This window comes from Eretmochelys imbricata, chromosome 14, assembly GCF_965152235.1.
Source record: "Eretmochelys imbricata isolate rEreImb1 chromosome 14, rEreImb1.hap1, whole genome shotgun sequence".
In the NCBI taxonomy this organism is placed as follows: Eukaryota; Metazoa; Chordata; order Testudines; family Cheloniidae; genus Eretmochelys; species Eretmochelys imbricata.
In genome coordinates, this window is record NC_135585.1 from 56283387 (window position 1) to 56303588 (window position 20202).

Sequence of the window (20202 nt, forward strand, 5' to 3'; positions counted from 1 at the left end):
GAGCGGCGGGCAGCGCGGAGGGGGGTGGCCGGTTACCGGGGTCAAGGAGCGGCGGCCAGGGCGGGGGCGGTTTCCTTGGTTACGAGGGGACCCTCCCCCCCCCTTTTCTGTCGCTTCCACCGAGTCCCGGGCTTGAGTCAAACTGTTTCCATGGCAACAGCTTCCAGAGCTGGCGCTTGCCAACATGCGCTGATTGGCGGAGTCAGCCTTCCTGCACGAGGATTGGCCGAGTGCTGAGCCCCGCCCCCATACTCTTCTGATTGGCGGAAGGATCAGAAGCGGCGCTGCGATTGGCCCAAAAGCCTCGTGTCCGAGGGGGCGGGAGTCAAGGCCTCGATTCAGTCCCGGGAGCCCATCGATGGGTGGGCCTACACGGGGTCAGAGGTCGCGGCCTGAGGCCTCGTTACAGGGGATGTCGGGGCGGGGCGTGTCTGGGGGAAGGCAGGGGGCGTCTGGGGGATATGAGGGGGGCAGGGGGTGTCTGGGGGAAGGCACGAGTGTATGCGGGATATGAGGGGGGCAGGGGGTGTATGCACCCATGGAGGGGGCAGAGGTGTACAGTGCAGGTGTCCAAGGGTGGAGCTGGTATCAGGGACAGGGTTTAGCCCTTTTTCCATCTGTAGCAGCCCTGAGAAGGTCAAAATGAAACTCTTGCAAATCTGCTTAGATTCCATAGCAAAATTTTATACAATATAGAGATTTGGGTTTGTACAAGTGCTACACACAAGAATCGTTGCACTAATTGGTTCACACCCTTCTCCTCAACCCTCCCTCTTCACAGAACTCTCCCTGTCTGTTTCCCTCCATGCTAGTGTTTCTGAACCATCCTTGGGCCTCTGTGTCCCACAGCCCAAGGCAAGATTGATCCTCACCCAGCCCTCCCCTCAGGGAAGGAATCCCGCCAGTCCCTCAGTGTGAGGGGATTGTTTCAGAGCTCCTGGGCCCGTGACTCTCAGCTCTCTCCATTTGAATCCCCCTATTTGGTTCCCTTCACCATAGACCTTGGCACTGGCAACCTTGAGACACTAGTAGTTACAATCCTATCCCCGCCCCAGCCATTACTTTGCTGAGATGGCCAGATTTAGCTCAGTCTCCCCTCTGGCAGGGACAAAAGAAAACATGCAGAAAACTGAAGCTACTTGGGTCAGAAAAGCTTGGTGTGTATGGACCCCCTGCTAGAGCAGCACCCTGCTCTGGAACAAGCTAACCTGATTTGCATTCACACAGAGTGTTTCTGAGCTAGTCAACAGGGAAGGAATTAAAATCCTTGAACCCAACACATAGGCTACAGAATGTTAGGAACCATTAGTAAAGGGATAGATAAGAAGACAGAAAATGTCATAATGCCACTAAATAAATCCAAAGTATGGCCACACCTTGAATACTGTGTGCAATTCGGGTCCCCTTTCTCAAAAAGATACTAGAATTGCAAAAAGTATAGAAAAGGACTAAAAAAAAAAATCAGGGGTATGGATCAGCTTCCATATGAAGAGAGAGTTAAAAGACTGGGATTGTTCAGCTTAGAAAAGAGACGACTAAGGGGGGAGATGACAGAGGTCTATAAAATCATGAAGGGTGTGGAGAAAGTGAATAAGGAAATGTTATTTACTCATTCCCATAACACAAGAACCAGGGTCACCCAATGAAATTAAATAGGCAACAGGTTTAAAAACAAACAAAAGGAAGTATTTCTTCATACAACACACAGACAACCTGTGGAACTCATTGCCAGGGTATGTTGTGAAGGCCAAAAGTATAACTGCGTTGAAAAAAGAACCAGATACGTTCCTGGAGGACAGGTCCATCAATGGCTATTGGCCAAGATAATCAGGGATGTAACCCCATGCTCTGGGTGTCCCTAAACCTCTGACTGCCAGAAGCTGGGACTGGATGACACGGGATAGCCCCTCGATAAATTGCCCTGTCATATGCATTCCCTCCGAAGCATCTGGCACTGGCCACTGTCAGAAGACAGGATATGAGGTTAGATGGACCACTGGTCTGACCCAGCATGGCCATTCTTATGTTCTGAACCAAGAGCAGAGGCTGGTGGGGAGAGGTGTGTGTGCACAGCCCATGCAGGGGGACCCAGGGAGGTGCATACAGTTAAAAACAAGGGAGTGGCTTTTCCTCTTTGGGTGAGTGAGAAGGCTCAAGGTGTTATTCAAGGAAACAGATTCTCACCCGGGCCAGTGATGCCAGTGGGAAAGGGCATGAACCACAGTAAGGAACTGGTGGGAAGAAGAGGGCAAATAAAACAAGGTCAATAAGAAACACACCCATAGCAGGAAGCCAGGGACAAGAATGGGTGTGGCTGCTGAAGCCAGAAGATAGGGGGAGAAATCAAGCAGGGTAAGGGGATTGCAGAGGGGCTGACAACCCCAACCCCACATGGGTCATGGTTGAAGCGAACCAGGGACTTCAGCTCCACAAAACTGACCTCTACCGCTTGCTCTGAACATGTCACTCTGCCACCTGCTTTGTGCACCAGTCATTAGAAGGGTGCGCAAAGACCCACACTCTCTAGCATACAGCACATTTACACCAGTCTCTACCCCTGTTCCCAACCCACCCTAGTCCCGTGCTGGGGCTCACAGGGGAATCTGAGTCCCCAGGCCTGGGATGTGGCACACAGCACAATGAAGGGGTTGGGAACGGAGTGGCTGAGCTGCTCTGGCAGGAGGAGGAGCTCACACTGGGCCTGGTTGGAAGGAGAGTGGGGTGACAGTGGGAGCAATACAGCCAAAAGCCTCCCTGCAGGACCAGGAAACCTGGGCAAAACCCACTACGGTTCTATCTCCATGGCTCTCACACTGAGCTTTTCCCATCCTGCCCATGCCTGCCACAGTGCTGGGGTTGGTAGCCTCCAGGTTACTGACCTAGCCAGTGGCAGCAACAGAAAAGAGTTATGTCTGTACCAAATGGTGAACGGCATTTGACTTTGATTTCTGTTTATGCGCCTCTCTCTCATTTTGTGCACTGTGTTGAAAAGCCAGCCTGACCTCGACAAAGCCAGTCTATTCCAGACACTGCCCTGCCAGGGAAAGGACTATCAACGACTGGACCATCAAGGCCCATCAACTTTGGATGATTCAAAGACTGGCCCGATTCAGGGGACAATGTTTTTCTTCCCTGGGTCTCACAGGGCATGGGGTTGGAATATCCTAGACTGGGCACATGGTCCAAAAGTGTCAAAGACTAGGTTTAAGGGGAGTGCTCCCGGAGAAGGGTGGGCTGCCCACTGCCACACTCCACAAGACCAGGCTTGATGGAAAGAAGGCAGGAGGGACTTGGCCTTGTCTGGAACACTGACCAGAAATCAGTCTCGCAGAAGGAGTGAGATCAGACTTGAGGGCAGCTCAGGACTGTGGTTTTCACAGATCTGTAACACTCTGCTGCTTTAAGACTAAAGTGTCTATGGTTAAGAAATCACTTTGCTGAGCCTGTGTTCTTTGCTTACCTACCTTATTGTCCCTAAGGGGTTAGTCATCGGCCCTGAGCACCCACAGCAAGGCAGATTCTGAGGGAATGTGTACAAACACTTGAGGGCTGGGGAAGACTGAGATGCTGGTTTTGGTGGCTAGGCTACAGATTCCCAAGTCCCAAGGAAAGGTGGCAGCCATGGAATCCACACCTGGGAATGTGCCTTATAAACCCAGAGCCAGGAACAGTGACACAGCTCTGCCCAGACGCAGCTGAGTGAAGAGTAAGTGGGATCCAGCAGTTGAGTTCACTCACAACAGAGCAGTACCCTTTCAGAGGAGGGCAGGGCCAGATTGGGAACAGGGATGTAATGTGGCTGTTAATCCCCTGCCTTGAGGTTCCCATCAGCCTCTTGCTCCACCCTCCTGCCCTGAGCTCCCACATTAGCCTGGGGCTCTCTCGCTTTCTCTATCTCCCCCCTTTGACCCATGGCAAGTTCTGTATGTCGGAAACACTAAGCCATGGAGCAGCATGGGGAGTCACCATGCTGGGGCCAAATCCCCTGGCCTGCCCAGCTCCCATTTGTGTCCCTTCATGTTTTGGTGTTCCCGGGGCCCTAGAGCAGGTTACCAAGCTCAGGAGGGCAGAGCTGCAAGGATACAGAGCAACAAAGCTCAGGGGCTGGATCAGGCCTAGAGAAGGCTGGCAGGAGTCCTCCACTCAGTCCCACCCCAGGTTTTATTTGTAGGTCCAGCAAGCAGTGGCCCAGCCCTGGCCCTTGCACAGCTCCTTGTGCTTGAGGAAGCAGTTCTGCACACGGAACTTGCGCCCACAGTCCTCGCATGAATACAGGTTCCCATCATGGGTCTTCATATGCTCCGTCAGGTGGTGTTTCAGCTTGAATTTCTTGTTGCAGACGGAGCAGCCGAAGGGGCGCAAGCTGAAGGTCAACATGATGTGCCGGTCACGCTTGGGCTTGACGGCAAAGCGCTTGCCACACAGGCAGCCAAACTTCTTTCCATCAGGCGCCGTCACAATTTTAACAGGTGCATGCACCACCTGGCCATGCACTGCATGGGCAATGATCTCATTGCCATGTAGGTCCACTGGCTTCCAGGAGCTCTGGGGGAAGCTGGCCTCATCGGAGGAGAGGGGCTGGGCCTTAATGGTGAAGCCAGGGGCAGCAATGGAGGAAGAGGAGGAGGTGGCACCAGTGCCCGCAGCAGGGATTATGTAGCTGACTTCACTGCTTGGCTGGAACTCTGCCTGGCACAGGCCCTGAACCTCAGCCATGCCCAATGCCCGCCCCTGTGCCAGCGACTTCAGAAAGCTGGCTTCACCTGGAGCACTCACACCACCTCCCAGTCCTGCCACTGTTGCCTCGTCAGGGTCAAAGCGCTCCTGCTTGATGTAGAAGATCTTGGGGTGGTCACGGGGTCCATGGAAGGCGCTGTCCAGCTCCCCTGAAGATGGCCCCTTGGAGCCTCCTCTGCCACCACCCTCTTCATCTTCCTCCAGTACAATCTTCACAGCCTTGTCCATTGAGCCGCTGCAGATCTGGGCCTGATGTTCCTCCTCCTCCTCCTCCTCCTCCTCCTCTTCCTCCTGTGACACCCGGATCTTCATCACCTCATTGTCAGGGCAGCCTGGTGCTGGCCGGCCTGATGACACCCCACCATGCCCAGGCCCCTCTGAGCTGCTGCCCCCTGGCTCCCCATCATCCTTCACAGCAAAATAGTTGCTGCTACTGGGGGACTGACTCTCGCTTGCTCGGCTGGACCAGGGCCGGCAGGGGCCCCCCTCCAGCTCTTTAAGTATCTCAGAGCACTGGTCCACCACCTGCCACATCTGCAGCCCGCTGGCCACCAGCAGGTGACTGGGCAGTGCCTCCATCAGCAGCTTGAGGCGGCCAGAGTAGATGAGCTGTAGCAAATTCTCAAAGGCCTCTGGCTCAATGACAGTGGGCAGCACAATGCAGTTGGTGTCATTGAGGAGCAGCTTGTCATGGAAGTAGGGAGAGGAGGCTGCCAGCACGCTCTTGTGAGCCTGGAAGACCCGGCCCTGCACGTGGATGGAGATGTCACAGAACTTGCCCTCCAAGCGGTGCTTGTTGAGCGACTCCAGCAGCACCGCAGCATAGTGCGGGAACTCAATCTGGATGCTGCGGGTCTCGGGCTCCATGGCACCGCCTGCCCAGGGCAGGTCACTGCAACAGGAGAGACAGGGAGTGAAGGATGCTGAGGCTAAGAAAAACTCCCTACCCATGGTGCTGCCTGCCATAGGGATGGAGAAGAACTGTATGGGGAGTAGCAGAATGCAGGGAGGGGCTGGAGCCCCAAGAAACCTCCAACCCTGGCACTGCCTGCTGCAGGAGAAAAATGTTAATGGAGCAGGACAGATGGGGTGTTGGGGCCCAGAGAAACACCCCCACCTAACCCACCCTTTCCATGGCATCACCTGTTGTAGGAGAGCGCTGGTGCAGGGTGGTTGTGAGAAAGCACTGGGGGATCATTACAGAGCTTCAACCCTCCCATCCCCACTGTGGGGTCAGAGGGACCCGGACAGGGGGTAAAATGAGTGTTTCACAGACCAGGATCCTGAGAGCGGGAGCAGGGACCCTCAAACGCCCCCCCCCAGCACCTGCCCCACGGCAGTGCCCCCAGGGAACCCTACACCTCTGCCCAGCATCACTACCCTACCGAGCACACAATCTGTCCGCCCCAGTGCCGTGTGCAGCCCCACGGCGGGACACTCCCCCACCCCAGCGGCGGGGGGCGGGAGCGGTGAACTCAGCTCTTACCTGCGGCGAGCTGTGCAGGAGGGCGAGTCCCAGCAGCGAGGTCTGCTCGGGCCAACCGAGAGCGAGCCCCGGGAAACCCCGCCCCCCGCGCCCGGGCCAACCGACAGCGAGCCCCGGGAAACCCCGCCCCCCGCGCCCGGGCCAACCGACAGCGAGCCCCGGGAAACCCCGCCCCCCGCGCCCGGGCCAACCGACAGCGAGCCCCGGGACACCCCGCCCCCCGCGCCCGGGCCAACCGACAGCGAGCCCCGGGACACCCCGCCCCCCGCGCCCGGGCCAACCGACAGCGAGCCCCGGGACACCCCGCGCCCGGGCCAACCGACAGCGAGTTTCGGGAAACCCCGCTCCCCGCGCCGGGCCAACCGAGAGGAAGCCCCGGGACACCCAGCCCCCGCGCCGGGCCAACCGAGAGCGAGCCCCGGGACACCCCGCCCCCGCGCCCGGGCCAACCGACAGCGAGCCCCGGGAAACCCCGCCCCCCGCGCCCGGGCCAACCGAGAGGAAGCCCCGGGACACCCAGCCCCCGCGCCGGGCCAACCGACAGCGAGCCCCGGGACACCCCGCGCCCGGGCCAACCGACAGCGAGTTTCGGGAAACCCCGCTCCCCGCGCCGGGCCAACCGAGAGGAAGCCCCGGGACACCCAGCCCCCGCGCCGGGCCAACCGAGAGCGAGCCCCGGGACACCCCGCCCCCGCTCCCGGGCCAACCGACAGCGAGCCCCGGGAAACCCCGCCCCCCGCGCCCGGGCCAACCGACAGCGAGCCCCGGGACACCCCGCCCCCGCGCCCGGGCCAACCGAGAGCGAGCCCGAGAAACTCCCTCCTACTGTAGCTGGGTCACCAGGCAATCGCGGCAGGACACTCACCCCGGGTGGCCATTGGCCAACCAAAAGCGAGCCTGGCCCCTCCCCCACAGACTTTCCTTCCCCCGAGTCCCGCCCCAGCACGTGGCCAACGAACCGCTGGCCGGGCACGAGCCACCCCAGCTCCGCCCACACGCGGGCCAACCAACAGCTGACCTTGGGGCGTCTCAGCCAACCAGCGCTCAGCTCACCCCTGAGACACGCCCTGCCCCTGGCCAACGCAGGCCAGAGATCGCTCAGCCGGCGTCGCACCCTGGAAGCAGGAGCCGCCAATTGGTGGGCGCCTGATCTCCCTTCAGCCAATCACAGAGCAGCTCTCTAGTAACCAGCGTCTGGCTAGTGACCAGGCGTCCCCCTTCTTCGTCCCGCACTCTGATTGGTCACAGGAGGAGCGTTCTGTGATTGGCGGGGGCGGTGCTAAGATTCCAGGGGTCTGGGGACACCCGCTCTGCTCCTTCCCTGGCGCCGCAGCGCGCTGGGCGCCCCGCCACGGAGGGGTCCCCCCAGGCCCTGCCCCCCCGGGCCCTGCCCTGACCCCCGCGGAGCCCCCTCCGGGCCGTGCGCCCCCCAGGCCGTGCCCTGAACCCCCGCGGGAAGCCCCCCCTCTGGGCCGTGCCCTGCACCCCCGCGGAGCCCCCCCTCCGGGCCGTGCCCCCCCCCCAGGCCGTGCCCTGAACCCCCGCGGGAGCCCCCTCCCTGGTCCGTGCCCTGCAACCCGCGGAGCGCCCCCCCTTCTGGGCCGTGCCCTGCACCCCCGCGGGAAGCCCCACCTCTGGGCCGTGGCCTGCACCCCCGCGGAGCCCCCCTCCGGGCCGTGCCCCCCCCCAGGCCGTGCCCTGAACCCCCGCGGAGCCCCCCTCCGGGCCGTGCCCCCCCCCCCAGGCCGTGCCCTGAACCCCCGCGGGAGCCCCCCCCCCCTCCGGGCCGTGCCCCCCCCCCCAGGCCGTGCCCTGCAGCCCCAGGCCAAGGTGGCGTAAAAGAACAATCGCTGTTTATTAAACGTTTCTCCGTTGGCACCACACACTCCAGAAAAAATGAGAAAAAATAAAACGGACATAAAAGAAACGGAGAGAGAGAGAGAGACGCCCGGGGAGCCCGACGCGGCATCGGGGCGGGCGCTCGTGACCTGAACTCCCTTCCCAGGGTGGGGGGGCTATGTACAGAGACTGAGGTCCGGAGAGGTCTATGTACAGTACAAATCCGGTGGTAATTACAGCACCCAGCCTGGGGGCGATACGGCCAGGATGAGCTGGGGGAGGCGGGATGGGGGAGAGGAAATTTCACATATGTACAAACTTTTATATAATAATAATAATTAATACGTATAAATATCATGGCGCCGCCCCAGTCGCCACTGTTGGGGGGAGGGGAAGGAAGGGGAGAGTCCTTACAAAAGAAATACGGACTGAGGTGGGGCTGGGGGCAGAGGAGGGCTGGTTAATGGCGAGTCTTGTCCTCGCCAGAGTCTGAAATAGAGACACAGAAACAGCAAAGAAACACCCAGTACAATCACTGCGCTGAACACATTCACCCAGCAGCTCAGACCATAGCACGACGGTGAATAGCCACAAGAGTCCCCTCCAGTTCTACGTGCTCAGGTGTTGGGGGGGCGCTCCCCCACCCCGGTGCCCTGCACGCGCCCGTGGGTGGGCAGAGAAATGGCTTCTTAATTAGTTTGTTGGTTGTTCCCCCCCACCAACCCCAGACTGGGGAGATGGGGGGGTCTGAGAACAGGAAAGAAGGAAGGAAAGAAAGAAAGAAAAAGCCCCTCCCTCAATGCCCCCCCCAGAAAAAACCCGACCAATGTCTAGAGAATCGTCATTTCCAAAGACTGGGGTGGGTGCAGGACACACGGGGGGGGGGCACGGAGGGGCTGAGCAGGCAAAGCCCTTTATCAGAGTATAGAGAGCGCAGAGGGAGAGGGTGATGGGATCCCAGTGCTGACACCAGGTGGGAGCTGGGGGGAGACTCCCCAGTGCTGACACCAGGTAGGAATGGCAGAGGTGAGGGGCAAACCCCAGCACTGACCCTGGACAGGCAGGAAAGGGGGTAGTCTCTCCCTTAGCCAGGGCAATGGTGTGGGGCAGCCCTGCCTTACGGGGGGTGAAGCTAGCGTGTGATGGGTGGGGCAGGGAGAGTACCTGCAAGCCTTCCACCCTGACCCATATCCCATTAAGGGAGGAGAGAGAGAGAGAGAGAGAAATACTGGGACAAAGAGCTGGGAGCCCCTTCCCTCTTAGTGAAACCTCGACCCCCTCTAGGGAATGCCCCTGTCCCGGGGAGCTGGAGCCAGGCAGAGACCCCCCACATGCCGGGAAATGGGGACAGCTTTGGCTCAAGTTGCCTCCAGTCTCAGTTGCCAACCCCCCAGGATTGTCTCCAGGAATTAAAGACTCAACTTTCATTAAAGATTAGGTCATGTGATGAAACCTCCAGGAACACGGCCAACCAAAATCAGCCCCCTATCTGCCCCCGCCCCCACGGCTCCTGAGGGCAGGTTGGAGGTGAGTTTACTCCCTCCCCCCTCCCATGCGCACACACCAGAAAAGGAGGGGGCAATACCATAAAATGGCTGCCGGGGGAAGATAAGACCACTCCTGAGATGAAGTGGGGAAGAGATAATGTCCCAATTTCCTCCAAGGGGAGGCAGAGGTCCGGGGGGGGGGGGGGGGGGTTCAGTCCTGCTCCCTCTGGGAGGAGAGGGGAAGGTGTATGGGAGGAGGGGGTGTAAGATTGTCATCTGTGTTCTGCTATAAAACACCCTGAAGTTGAGTTCAAAGCATTGAAATGTCCCCAAGGACAGTGCAGGTGGAGGGGAGTGGGGGGCTGGTTCATGGGGGCAGGAACGGGGGGGGGGGGCGCTGGTGCAAGGTGAGGGGGCAAAGGGGGTGCCTCCCCCAGTGCAGGTTTATTTGCTTGGGAGGGGCACTGTGTCCCTGCCAGGGTCTCTGCTGCTCCCGCTGAGCTGCGGGCTGGGGGTGCCCCCTGTATCCCCCGGGCCGCGTCTCGCGGGGGCAGTGGCTAGTGCTCAGCAGCGGTGTTGCGGAACTCTCCATTTTCCGTGATCTGGAGTCGCGGGGGCGGAGGCGGTGGCTGGGCGGGCAGGATCCCGTTCCATGGCTGGGCCAGGGCGCCGCTCAAACGCGGGTTTGTTGTACCCACGGCGGAAAGCTGCCTCTCCTGCAACAGACACACAGAGCAAAGGCTTATTTATTAACGTTACGGGGGCTCAGCCGCACAAACTGCAGACCCGCCCACCAGACACCTACCCAGATGGCAACCCCTGCCCCAGCTGTCTTCCCCAGTGTCTACATCCACCCAGGCAGCTCGGTCCATGGGGCCGACCTGATCCAGGAGCCTCCAGCACCAACCCAGGAACAGTAGCGGTTCTCCTGGGGATTTGTTGCTTGTTTCCCTAGTAGAGGAGGATGGCCCCAGGTTTTCTCTGGCCTGGCAGTTCATGGGGTGGGCGTGTTAGCTAACACTGGACTCCAGCAGTGCACCCTAAACGCACAGTGGGACAAAAGAAAATGGATTCCTACTGGAAAACATGTTAATGCCCCCCTTGTAATTCACTTCTCTTAGCATCCAGCTGGACAAACCCTATGCCCAGCCAGCTACCACCTGGTCGACACAGACCTAGCTAACCTGGTCTACCCTTAAAAGCAGTAAGTTAGGGTTGGTGACATCTTATTAATACATGGGTACCACTAGGACCCCAGGGCAGACACAGTTATCCTGAGATTAATTTACCATAGGGAGGAATGCCAGACACAGGAGCTCTGCGTTCCAGTCCCTGCTCTACTGCAGGCTCCCTGTCTCAGCTTGGGCCCATCACTTCTGGCCAGATTTACAAAGACAAGACTTTGGCACCTCATCTGTTTGGAAATTTTTGAAAATCCTACTAGGTGCCTATCTGCATCCTCAGGCATTAAATACCCTGGAAAATCTTGGCCTTACCAGCAGCCCAGCTCTCATGAAAGGCTCCTCTACACCTGAATGGTGTCCTGCCCTGGCGGGGGGTTAAAGCCAGACACCCTTGCTAGTGTGGACACAGTGATGTAAAGGTGCTGCGAGCAGCCAGCCATTCCTGAAGGGGAATAAGCTAGAAGGGTACAAGGCACTTTTACCCCATTCTATCTGCGTCCTCACTAGGGTCGCCCCTGACCCAGCACAGCTCTGCAGGACAAACTGGCCAGCCCAGCCTTAGATGAAAGATGCTTCTCCTGACTGAGCCAGAGGAGGGGCTTTGGCTAAGCATTCAGTACCCAGTTTAACAGCTGGGCAGCAGCACGAGCTGGGCCTGCTGGAGGTCGGGAAACAAGGGTAAAGCTTCCCCTCCCCATACCCCTTTCTGCTGTGTAACCCCAATCCTGGGGGCACACCCCTTGCTCAGCATGCTGCCAGTTCACAGGCTCACATTTTCCCAGCGCTGTTTCAGTGGGAGGTCACTGGGGACACGGCAAACCTGCCCCAGCCCACTCAGGCTAGGGACAAGTAGGGGGAGAAACCCCACTGCCATGAGGTGGCAAACAGCCTCTTGCTCCCACTGTTCCTATAGTCCTTCTGTTGGCAAAGGGTGGGCTTTGAGGGGGCTGTGAATGAGGCCAAGGCAGCTGCTGAGTCCATGACATGGGAGCCCAGCTCAGGGGTGTGGGTCAGTTTCCCACTCTGCTCTTGGGGAACACTGCCCGGTCCCTGTGGAATCACAGTCTGTCCGTGCTATCCCCTCCCCCACATAGCCCCACACCATCACCGAGAATGACATTCCCACGCACGCCCACCCTACGCGGGCACTAACCTCTCACGCCTGCCGTCCGGCACCACCCGGGAGCATTCCGGGGCGCCCCCCTCTGGACGGTGGACTGTGCTCTCATCGCTGAGACCTGTGCCCCCCCCAACACACATGCTCACAGGACACAGACACACCCACACCCACGTTACACTGTATATGCCCTCCCCTCACAATGCACACACGAGACGCAGACACCCACACTGCAGCCTGGCCCCTGTGGAGCCAGAACGCCTGAAATCAGGGCTATGGGAAAGAGATTCTCTGCAAGTGGGGGTAGCTCAGAGCTGAGACCTGAGGATCCCACTCCCTGCCCCAGACTCCCTGGTTCTGTCCCCTGAGAGCTGAACACAGCCCTCCCCCCCTCCCCCATTCAATAGGAGTTACAGGTACCAGTGAGATGTGGCGTAGACAGACAAGACAGGAGGTGGAAACAAGACGGGTATGACACTGGGGGATTAGCGCTGGGGAAGACGCTCACAGACACTAACAAAACACTAACTGCCCTTGTCTGGTGAGAGACGTTTCCCCCAACATTCCCCCAATTTAACTCCCCAATCAGCCTCCACCCCAGCTCTGATTCCCCCTCAGCCTCCCTCCCAGCACTGCTCCCCGAGCCTTTCAAGGGAAGGGTGCTCACGTGGGCAAGATGCTCACGTGGGCAAGACCTGGGTCCCGAGGCTCAGCGCCCCTCAGAGGAATGCAGCTCTCTGTGGGAAAACCTTTGTGCTGAAGACAGGGTGAAGTGAGGGCACGAGGGGAAGGGATCCCCCAGCACCGCGAATTGCTCATGAGGTGTTAGGGGGCAGCACAGGCTGCCTGGTGACTCCCAACATCCCAGCTCCAAGGAAACGGAAGTACTGCCACTACCCCAAGAGAGGTTCACGGGCTACCCTGGTGGGAACGCACCCCAGGCCCGCGTCAGGCGAGCCCCGAGTCAGGGAGCAGGGGGCAGGGGGGCAGACAGGATGGGGACAGGCTGACAGGTGACATTGTTTATTCCTGACACACGTGATTCTCCTTTGGTTCCTGTCCTGTACCACTAAATGGTCCTCGTGTTGCATCCCAGCATGCATGAGTCAGCTGGTGCAGATCAGACCAGGAGCTCATCTAGACCCGTCTTCTGTCTCTGCTAGTGGGCAGCAGAAGGTGTGAGGGGGTCTCCTCAGAGGCAGCGCAGGGAGAAGCACTCAAGCAGAGGGCACTGGGATGGAAAAGACCAGAGAAATACTGGCCCCCAGTGCCCATACCCAACTGGCCCCTTTCCCCATCCCAGCTGCGTCACAACCGGAAGCACGGCTCTGAGGAGACTGCGACGCAGCACCCAGACAGTTCTGCACTCTGATGTTCTCGCCTCAGCCACTGGCCGCCCCACGGTGGAACTGCTCCAGCCTGAGACCCCCAGACCCTGGGGGGTGCGGAGTGGCGCCCCAGAGTTGGCAGAAGCAGCCAGCAGGACCGAGAGGCTTATGGGAAGGCCTGGAAAAAGACCCCAACAGGAGGGTGAGGGCAGGCCCTGGGGCTGAGCTCCACAGGTGGCCCCGGCAGCTCTGCCCCCGACAGACACAGTGTCTGTGAAATGTTCTGACCAGGCTCCATGGTGCAGGTTCAATCCCCCCACGCCATGCCAGTACTCAGTGGTCTGGGTCCCCTGGAGAGGGAGAGGCTGGAGTCTCGGCGGGGCAGGGGGGATAGAACCAACCAGACAACGGAGTTAATTGAACCTAATGGGGAAGGAAAAGGTAGTTTGCTAGTCTCTACAGGGAGGGGTGATGCACAGAGGGGGAGGGGGTGCGTGTGCAGATGGGGGTGGAGGGGGAGGAGAGGAAAGGACCCACCTGATCTGCTACCGAACGGCGAGAGTCCCCCCGATCCCTCCACGTGACAAAAGCAGAGTCAGAGAGAGTTACCTGATGAAAAGCTAGGATGAAGAGCAGAGAAACAGACGGGTCAGGGCCCCGGCACTGGTGCCCCCCGGTGGGAGCACGGATCACCCCGTTGCTGGCTCCGTCATCTCCCCAGAAAACAGGAGGGGTCCACAGACCCAGGGTGAGAGAAGGCCGGGACGTGCTGGAGGCAGCAGGGGGAAGGGGCCTGGGAAAATCATGATGGAAGCCCTCTCCCTGACCCCTCGCTACACCCACAGATCCAGGGCCAACATGACCCAGCTCTGGGGCACACAGGGACAGCCGGGGAAGCGGGGAGACATTCCTGCCACTGGCTCATGCTGGGACAGCCAGGTGAACAGCTGCTAGAGCTACAGAGCTACCTCAAAATCCTAACACATACACACTGCCTGGTATCTGTGCACAGACCCCTGGGCACCCAGCCCCGGTATCCAGACATAAACACCTATATGGTGACCACCTTGGCAGGGTGCAAATAAGGGGAAAGCATGGGGAAAATAAGGGACCCCGCTTTATTTTAAAAGACCTTTTAGGGAAGCACCATATCCCTTATCCTATCACCAACTAATCTCTCGAGCGTACGTGTCTACTCCCTCCTTCAGGATACAGTGCAAGTCTCATAAGCTTCACTGTAATATTTAGAATGGAACTCATCCATTTTAATCAATATCAATACATCTGAAAATAAGGGATGGGTGGCTGTCCTAAGGCACAAATCAATGAAATAGGAGACAATCCCTTCAAATAAGGGACAGGTGTTATTCCTAAAAACTAATCTAGCCCCCCTGCAGTGACTCCTAGACAACAAAACTGTCCCAGCTCACAAGCGCTGCACCGAGAGATGGCCACTGAACAATCCTCATGGCTTCCTGGCCTCACGCAGCCATGCCTGGGAGCCCAGCACAAAGCCCCATGGCTGCCTCTGAAGACCATGAATCCAGCTTCCGCAAGCCCAGGCCCATGGACACCCTAAACCCAGGTGCCAAAGCCTTCTCTGACTCCAATCTCAGCACAGGTCTCACTAGGCTCTTGAGGCAGGCTCCATAGCCTCCCCCTGGCTCCAATCCCAGCTAGAGTTACCACCTCCGAGGTACAAAAATCCCAGGACATCTGGGATGATCCTCTCAAGCTCATAAACTGGCCAGTGGGCAGCATATACTGAGCCTCAACAGACTTCCCAGGACAGCCACCTCAAACAAGGGATGATCATAGACAGGTGGAAACCCTACCCTCAAGCCGGACCCCCCGGCCTCCTCGGGCCCTAATCCCTGCATAGATCTTACTAGCCCCTGAGCCAGACCCCACGGCCTCCTCAGGCCCCATCCTCGCATGGGCTTCACTAGGCCCCTGAGCCGGGCCCCAATCCCTACACAGACCTCATGAGTTCCTGGGCCGGGCCCCACAGCCTCCTCGGACCCCAATCCCTGCACACACCTCACTAGCCCCTGAGCCAGGCCCCACGGTGTCCTCGGACCCCAATCCCTACACACACCTCACTAGGCCCATGAGCCGGGCCCCACGGCCTCCTCGGACCCCAATCCCTGCACACACTTCACTAGCCCCTGAGGCAGGCCCCAAGGTGTCCTCGGACCCCAATCCCTGCACATACCTCACTAGCCCCTGAGCCAGGCCCCATGGTGTCCTCGAACCCCAATCCCTACACACACCTCACTAGGCCCATGAGCCGGGCCCCACGGCCTCCCAGGATTCTGAACACAGCACCTAGCTCTGAAGGCTATTCTTCCCTGTCCCATGTCCCTTGTTGCCCAGGCTGCAAGGCCCACGTAAGCTCTCAGAGTTTGTGATGGAGCAACTCTGGGGGCTGCGAGTTTATCGGGGGAGCTGTGGGAGGGGGATTATTGGGGGCGTTATGGTGTCAGCTCGGGTGGCTACGGGAGAGCTATATGAGGGGTTTGGGGTTTCATGGGGAAATGTGTAGGGGTTGTCTGAGGGGATGATTGGGGAATAGAGTGTTTTACTGTGGAGTTGCTCAAAAGTCAGGGAGAGAAGGATGGGGAGAGGGGCTGTTTCTTATGGTGTCCAGATGGCATCTCCTCAGAAATCCCCACTGCCCAGGGCCCCTCTCCACCTCCATCCCCTTGTGGGGGCACTGAATCCCAGGCATGCTCTGAGAGTACCGTAAGGGGGCACTGGCCCCCTCACCCTGTGAGTACCTTGATCCTATGTCGCCAAGAGGCAGGCACCCCATATAGGGCTAACACAGTGCTAGCCCTCCCCATCCATCACCTCTCCCAGCCCTTGGCCTCCCTCTCTCCTGGTCCTAATGCTGTGGTGGTCAGTGTGTCTGTGTCCTGCAACTCTAACCCTCATTTCTCCATCCAGCTCTCCCAGCCTGGCCCCTTACCCTTTCATCCATCCATCCATCGGGCTGTCTCCCCAGCACTAGCCCTGCTCCAGGTCCATCCATCGGTTTCCCCCAGCACTAGCCCAGCTCCGGGTCCATCCATCGGGCTGTCTCCCCAGCACTAGCCCTGCTCCAGGTCCATCCATCGGTTTTCCCCAGCACTAGCCCAGCTCCGGGTCCATCCATCGGGCTGTCTCCCCAGCACTACCCCTGCTCCAGGTCCATCCATCGGTTTCCCGAAGCACTAGCCCTGCTCCGAGTCCATTCATCAGGCTGTCTCCCCAGCATTGGCCCTGCTCCGGGTCCATCCATCGGTTTCCCCCAGCACTAGCCCTGCCCGTGGGACAGACAGCAGACGAGATGGGATGGGAAATGGAGACACGGAAAAGAAAAATGACATTGTAATTTCCACCTGAGCGTCGAGCAGGCGTTTCCGGGGTTCGGAGACGTCGTGGGCGGCCGAGTGATCCCTGCGCAGCTCCTCCTCCACCAGCATCAACCTGTAGGGACAGGCTTCACTGGAGTCAATCCGGGCTCCCGCGGGGGGAGGCCAAGGGTCCCTGACAGCTAATGCCCAGTGGGGCAGGGGGCAGATGGAGCAGGTCCCTTTGGGGGGGGGCGGGCGGAGGCCACGACAGGTACCTGAGGAATGGGATGGAAGGCAGCTCCTAGAGGGACTGTTCCCTCCCTGCCCTGACTTCAGGATCTCTGATGGGATCCCCCTAAGGTCCTGTGATCCCCCCACACAGCCCCTCTGTGTGCTGGGGACCTCATGACCCCCTCATCACCATGTATCAGGGACCCTGTGACCCCATCTCCCCACTTATGCCAGGGACCCTGTGCCTCTGCCATGAGCCGCCCCCCATGTGTGTCAGGGACCCTGTGACCTCCCATCTTCCCCAACATGTGCCAGGGACCCCGTGGCCCCCACCTTCCCCGCACATGCCCAGGACCCAGTGACCCTACCATAAGGCCCCACCGCTCCGATCCGCCCCTCACCTGCCAATGATGCTCTTGATCTGCGAATCCTTCTCCACCTGCTGCTGGCGCAGCCGCTTCTCGCTCTGCTCCAGCCGTTGCTGGTACTGCATCAGGATCTTGCTGGTCTGCTCCTCCTGCGACATCAGGCGCCGCTCGTACTCCTCCAGCTTGCGGTTCGACATGTGCAGCCGCTCCTTTAATGAGTGGATCTCCTCCTCGTACTCCTTCACCTGGAGGGAGAGGCCAGGTGATGGCCATGAGGGCACTTCTGTCTCAAGGCAGGGGTTCCGTGCCTCCCCACTGCGAAGGGCTCGGGGCCAGGACTCCTGCATTCTATCCTTGGCATGAGGAGGGGAGTGGGGTCTAGTGGGTTAAAGCAGGGGGGGTCGCTGGGAGTCAAGCCTCCTGGGTTCTCTTACCCGGTCCAGCCGGCTCTCATCCATGGATTTGGAGTACTCCTTCAGCTTGTACTCCTCGCGCTCGATGTGGGAGCTCTCGATGTCGGCTGACAGGTGTGGCATGTTGGAAACCCAGGCCACAGTGCGCTCAGAGGCCGGCATGACCGGGTTCAGCGTGGAAGGCGTGTGCGATGGCTGCGGGGGCAGAAAGTTAGTGAGCATGGAATGAGACCCCCCTCCCTGCCCCAGAGACTCCCCCCACCTCCCTGTGGGGACCCCTGGAAGAGAGAACACCATCCCCGCCTGAAGGTCAGCGACCCACCCTGAGCAGTGCTGACACTCCGCTCCTGAGGACGAACCCCTGAGCCTCCTCACTGACTCCTTTGTACCGCTCCCCATCTGTCCACCCTGCCCCATCTCCCCACTCGCTGACACCTCTCCACTCCACTCCCCACCGCCCACACACCTCGCCTCCCTCCCTGCCCTCCCCACACCTGCTTGGTAATGGTTGGCTTGAGCGCAGAGGGCGTCTCCTTGGTGACTGACTGTTGGCGGGCGCGGGCTGGCCCATACGTGGGCTCGGGTGACTGCAGCAGGTTGCCGCTGGAGGGCCGGGGTTTCTGAGCAGCGCTGACCGTCAGCTGCTGGGACTTTCCACGCTGAAGCGGGGCCTGGGGCTGCGGCTGGGGTGGGGCTCGCTGGGGCTGGGGCCCGATGGTGATCTGTGGTGGGGAGAGCATGTTCTGCAGGTTCTCCTGCAGCGAGAGCTGGCGCTTGGTGAACTCAGAGCCCTGGCGGGTGAACTCGTCACTGTAGCTGTGGCTGTGGATGATGTGCTTACTAGCAGACAGATCCTCGCTTTTGCTGTAGCCGTGGAAGGGGGCAAAGGTGTCGGGGTTGCCCTCAGATGGCCGGTGTGAGGGTGCGGCTGAGGGCCCATCTGAGGCCATGTGGAAGAGGGGGTTCTGGAAGGAGAGGGGCACCCTAAGCTGCTGGGCTGCAGCCCCATCAGTGGTGACCCCCATGTGGCTGAGCCGCAGGCCAGCCGCGATGCTGGAGCCACTGCCCTGCGAGAGGCGGCTGGGCCGCAGTCCCATGGCGGCGGTGATGGAGGCCTGGCTGCTGTTGAGCATGTCGCCCACGCTCTGCAGATTGGAGACGCTGTTCATGCGGCTGTCCTGCAGGTCCAGCATCGAGACGCTCTTGTTGACGCTCAGCATCTTCTGGTCAGGCTCAGTGATGTCGGAGCTGCTGGTGCAGTAGGCGGGCGAGGAGCGGGCCAGGGGCGGGCGTGTCACAAAGAACATGTCCTTGGAGCCCTTCTCCTTGGTGGGCGAAGGCAACCGGGTCATGTCCATGGAGCTGGGGGTGCAGAGAGGCCAGGTGGTCAGGGCTGGGGCCAGTGCTCCAGCAGGGATGGGAAGAAGGGAGCAGTGAGCAGCCCCAGCCCAGGGCTCCTGGGGTACTGGGTAGGTGGGAGTCGGTCAGCAGCCCTGGGGGGACAGACGGAGAGGGAAAAGCGCCCCAGCCCAGTGCCCCCGGGGTATGGGGGAGTCAGTGAGCAGCCCTGGGGGGACAGACTGTGTGGGGGAAGAGCAGCCCCAACTCAGGGCTCCCATGGGATGGGGGAGTCGATGAGCAGGCCTGGCAGGGGACAGATGGTAGGAAGAGCAGCCCCAGCCCAGGGTCCCTGGGGGATAAGGGACGGAGGAGTCTCTGAGCAGACCATGATGTGTGACCATCCCTTCACTGGGCTGGCAGGGGGATTCCTAGTCCCCCTGCAGCTCCCCACAGATAAGCCTCTTGCACACAGGCTCCACAGGGGCCCCCAAAGGAGGGAACGGGCCCAGCCTGGTGCTGCCGAGGCCTCATGCAGAGCTTCTTAGAACAGGGCAGTGCTCACTCCCTGTGTCCCCCTGGGACCAGAGCAAGGCTGGGAAGGGGAATGATGACGTTGCTCCCCATCAGGAAGGGTGGGTGGGGCGGCAGGGGGGCGTACGGGATGGTATGGGGCCAGTGTGGGGACCGCGCCAGGGCTCACCTGTTGAGGCCCCGCACCATGTAGGGCTGCAGATCGACGGAGCTGCAGGGGGAGCAGAGGCAGCAGTTAGTGTTGGGAGGAGACCTGGACAGGACCCTACATGGGGAAGGTGGGGGCAGAGGGAGATGCTCCCTGGCCACCCCACCGTGAGTTGGGTTTGCAGCCCTATCCAGTGCTCTGCTCCCTCCCACTGCTCTCCAGCCCCCCAGCCCCCCATCCCCAGACTCCGCTCACCTGTTGAGGTCACGCATCATGTAGGGCTGCATGTCAGAGGATGGCCCCCGCAGGATGATGGGCTTGGTTTGCAGCCGCTCCCCCTGGTGACTTGGCTGCCGCTGGATGTGCGGGTTCCTGAGGGCGACGCTGATGTCGTTGAGCAGCCGAGGCAGGGGGCCCAGCTTGATCAGGGCTTCCTGGGAGCAGGGGCAGAAAGACAGGGGAGGGGGTTAGCATGAAACCTGGGGATCCCGGCTGTCCTCCCAGAGGCAGGAGAGAATCCAGGCGTCCTGGCTCCCAGCCCCCTGCTCTAACCCACTAGTCCCCATTCCCCTCCCAGAGCTGGGGATAGAACCCAGGAGACCTGGCTCCCAGCCCCCCTGCTGTAACCCACTAGTCCCCACTCCCCTCCCAAAG

General features: G+C 59.9%; 2 protein-coding genes across 3 annotated transcripts in view; both read right to left on the minus strand.

Moving 5' to 3' along the window:
* Positions 1-535: 535 nt before the first annotated feature.
* Positions 536-6326, minus strand: ZBTB9 (zinc finger and BTB domain containing 9). The gene is made up of 2 exons (XM_077833873.1): positions 6224-6326; positions 536-5629 (listed from the first exon to the last, which is right to left on the minus strand). Exon 2 carries the CDS (start codon positions 5602-5604, stop codon positions 4162-4164), a length of 1443 nt encoding a protein of 480 aa, XP_077689999.1. The 5' UTR covers positions 5605-5629; positions 6224-6326; the 3' UTR covers positions 536-4161.
* Positions 6327-10106: 3780 nt separating this feature from the next.
* The window catches only part of SYNGAP1 (synaptic Ras GTPase activating protein 1), a 47169-nt gene continuing 37073 nt past the window's right edge, over positions 10107-20202 (minus strand). Inside the window, exons 13-19 of one of the 2 annotated variants that reach the window (XM_077833348.1) lie at positions 19804-19982; positions 19570-19611; positions 18023-18890; positions 17550-17723; positions 17149-17360; positions 16562-16649; positions 10107-10265 (exon numbers count right to left, since the gene is read on the minus strand). In XM_077833348.1, coding sequence (XP_077689474.1) covers positions 10107-10265; positions 16562-16649; positions 17149-17360; positions 17550-17723; positions 18023-18890; positions 19570-19611; positions 19804-19982 — 1722 coding nt within the window. Of the gene's footprint in view, positions 10266-16547; positions 16650-17148; positions 17361-17549; positions 17724-18022; positions 18891-19569; positions 19612-19803; positions 19983-20202 lie in introns of both variants that reach the window. The other variant, XM_077833349.1, reaches the window with a different exon arrangement.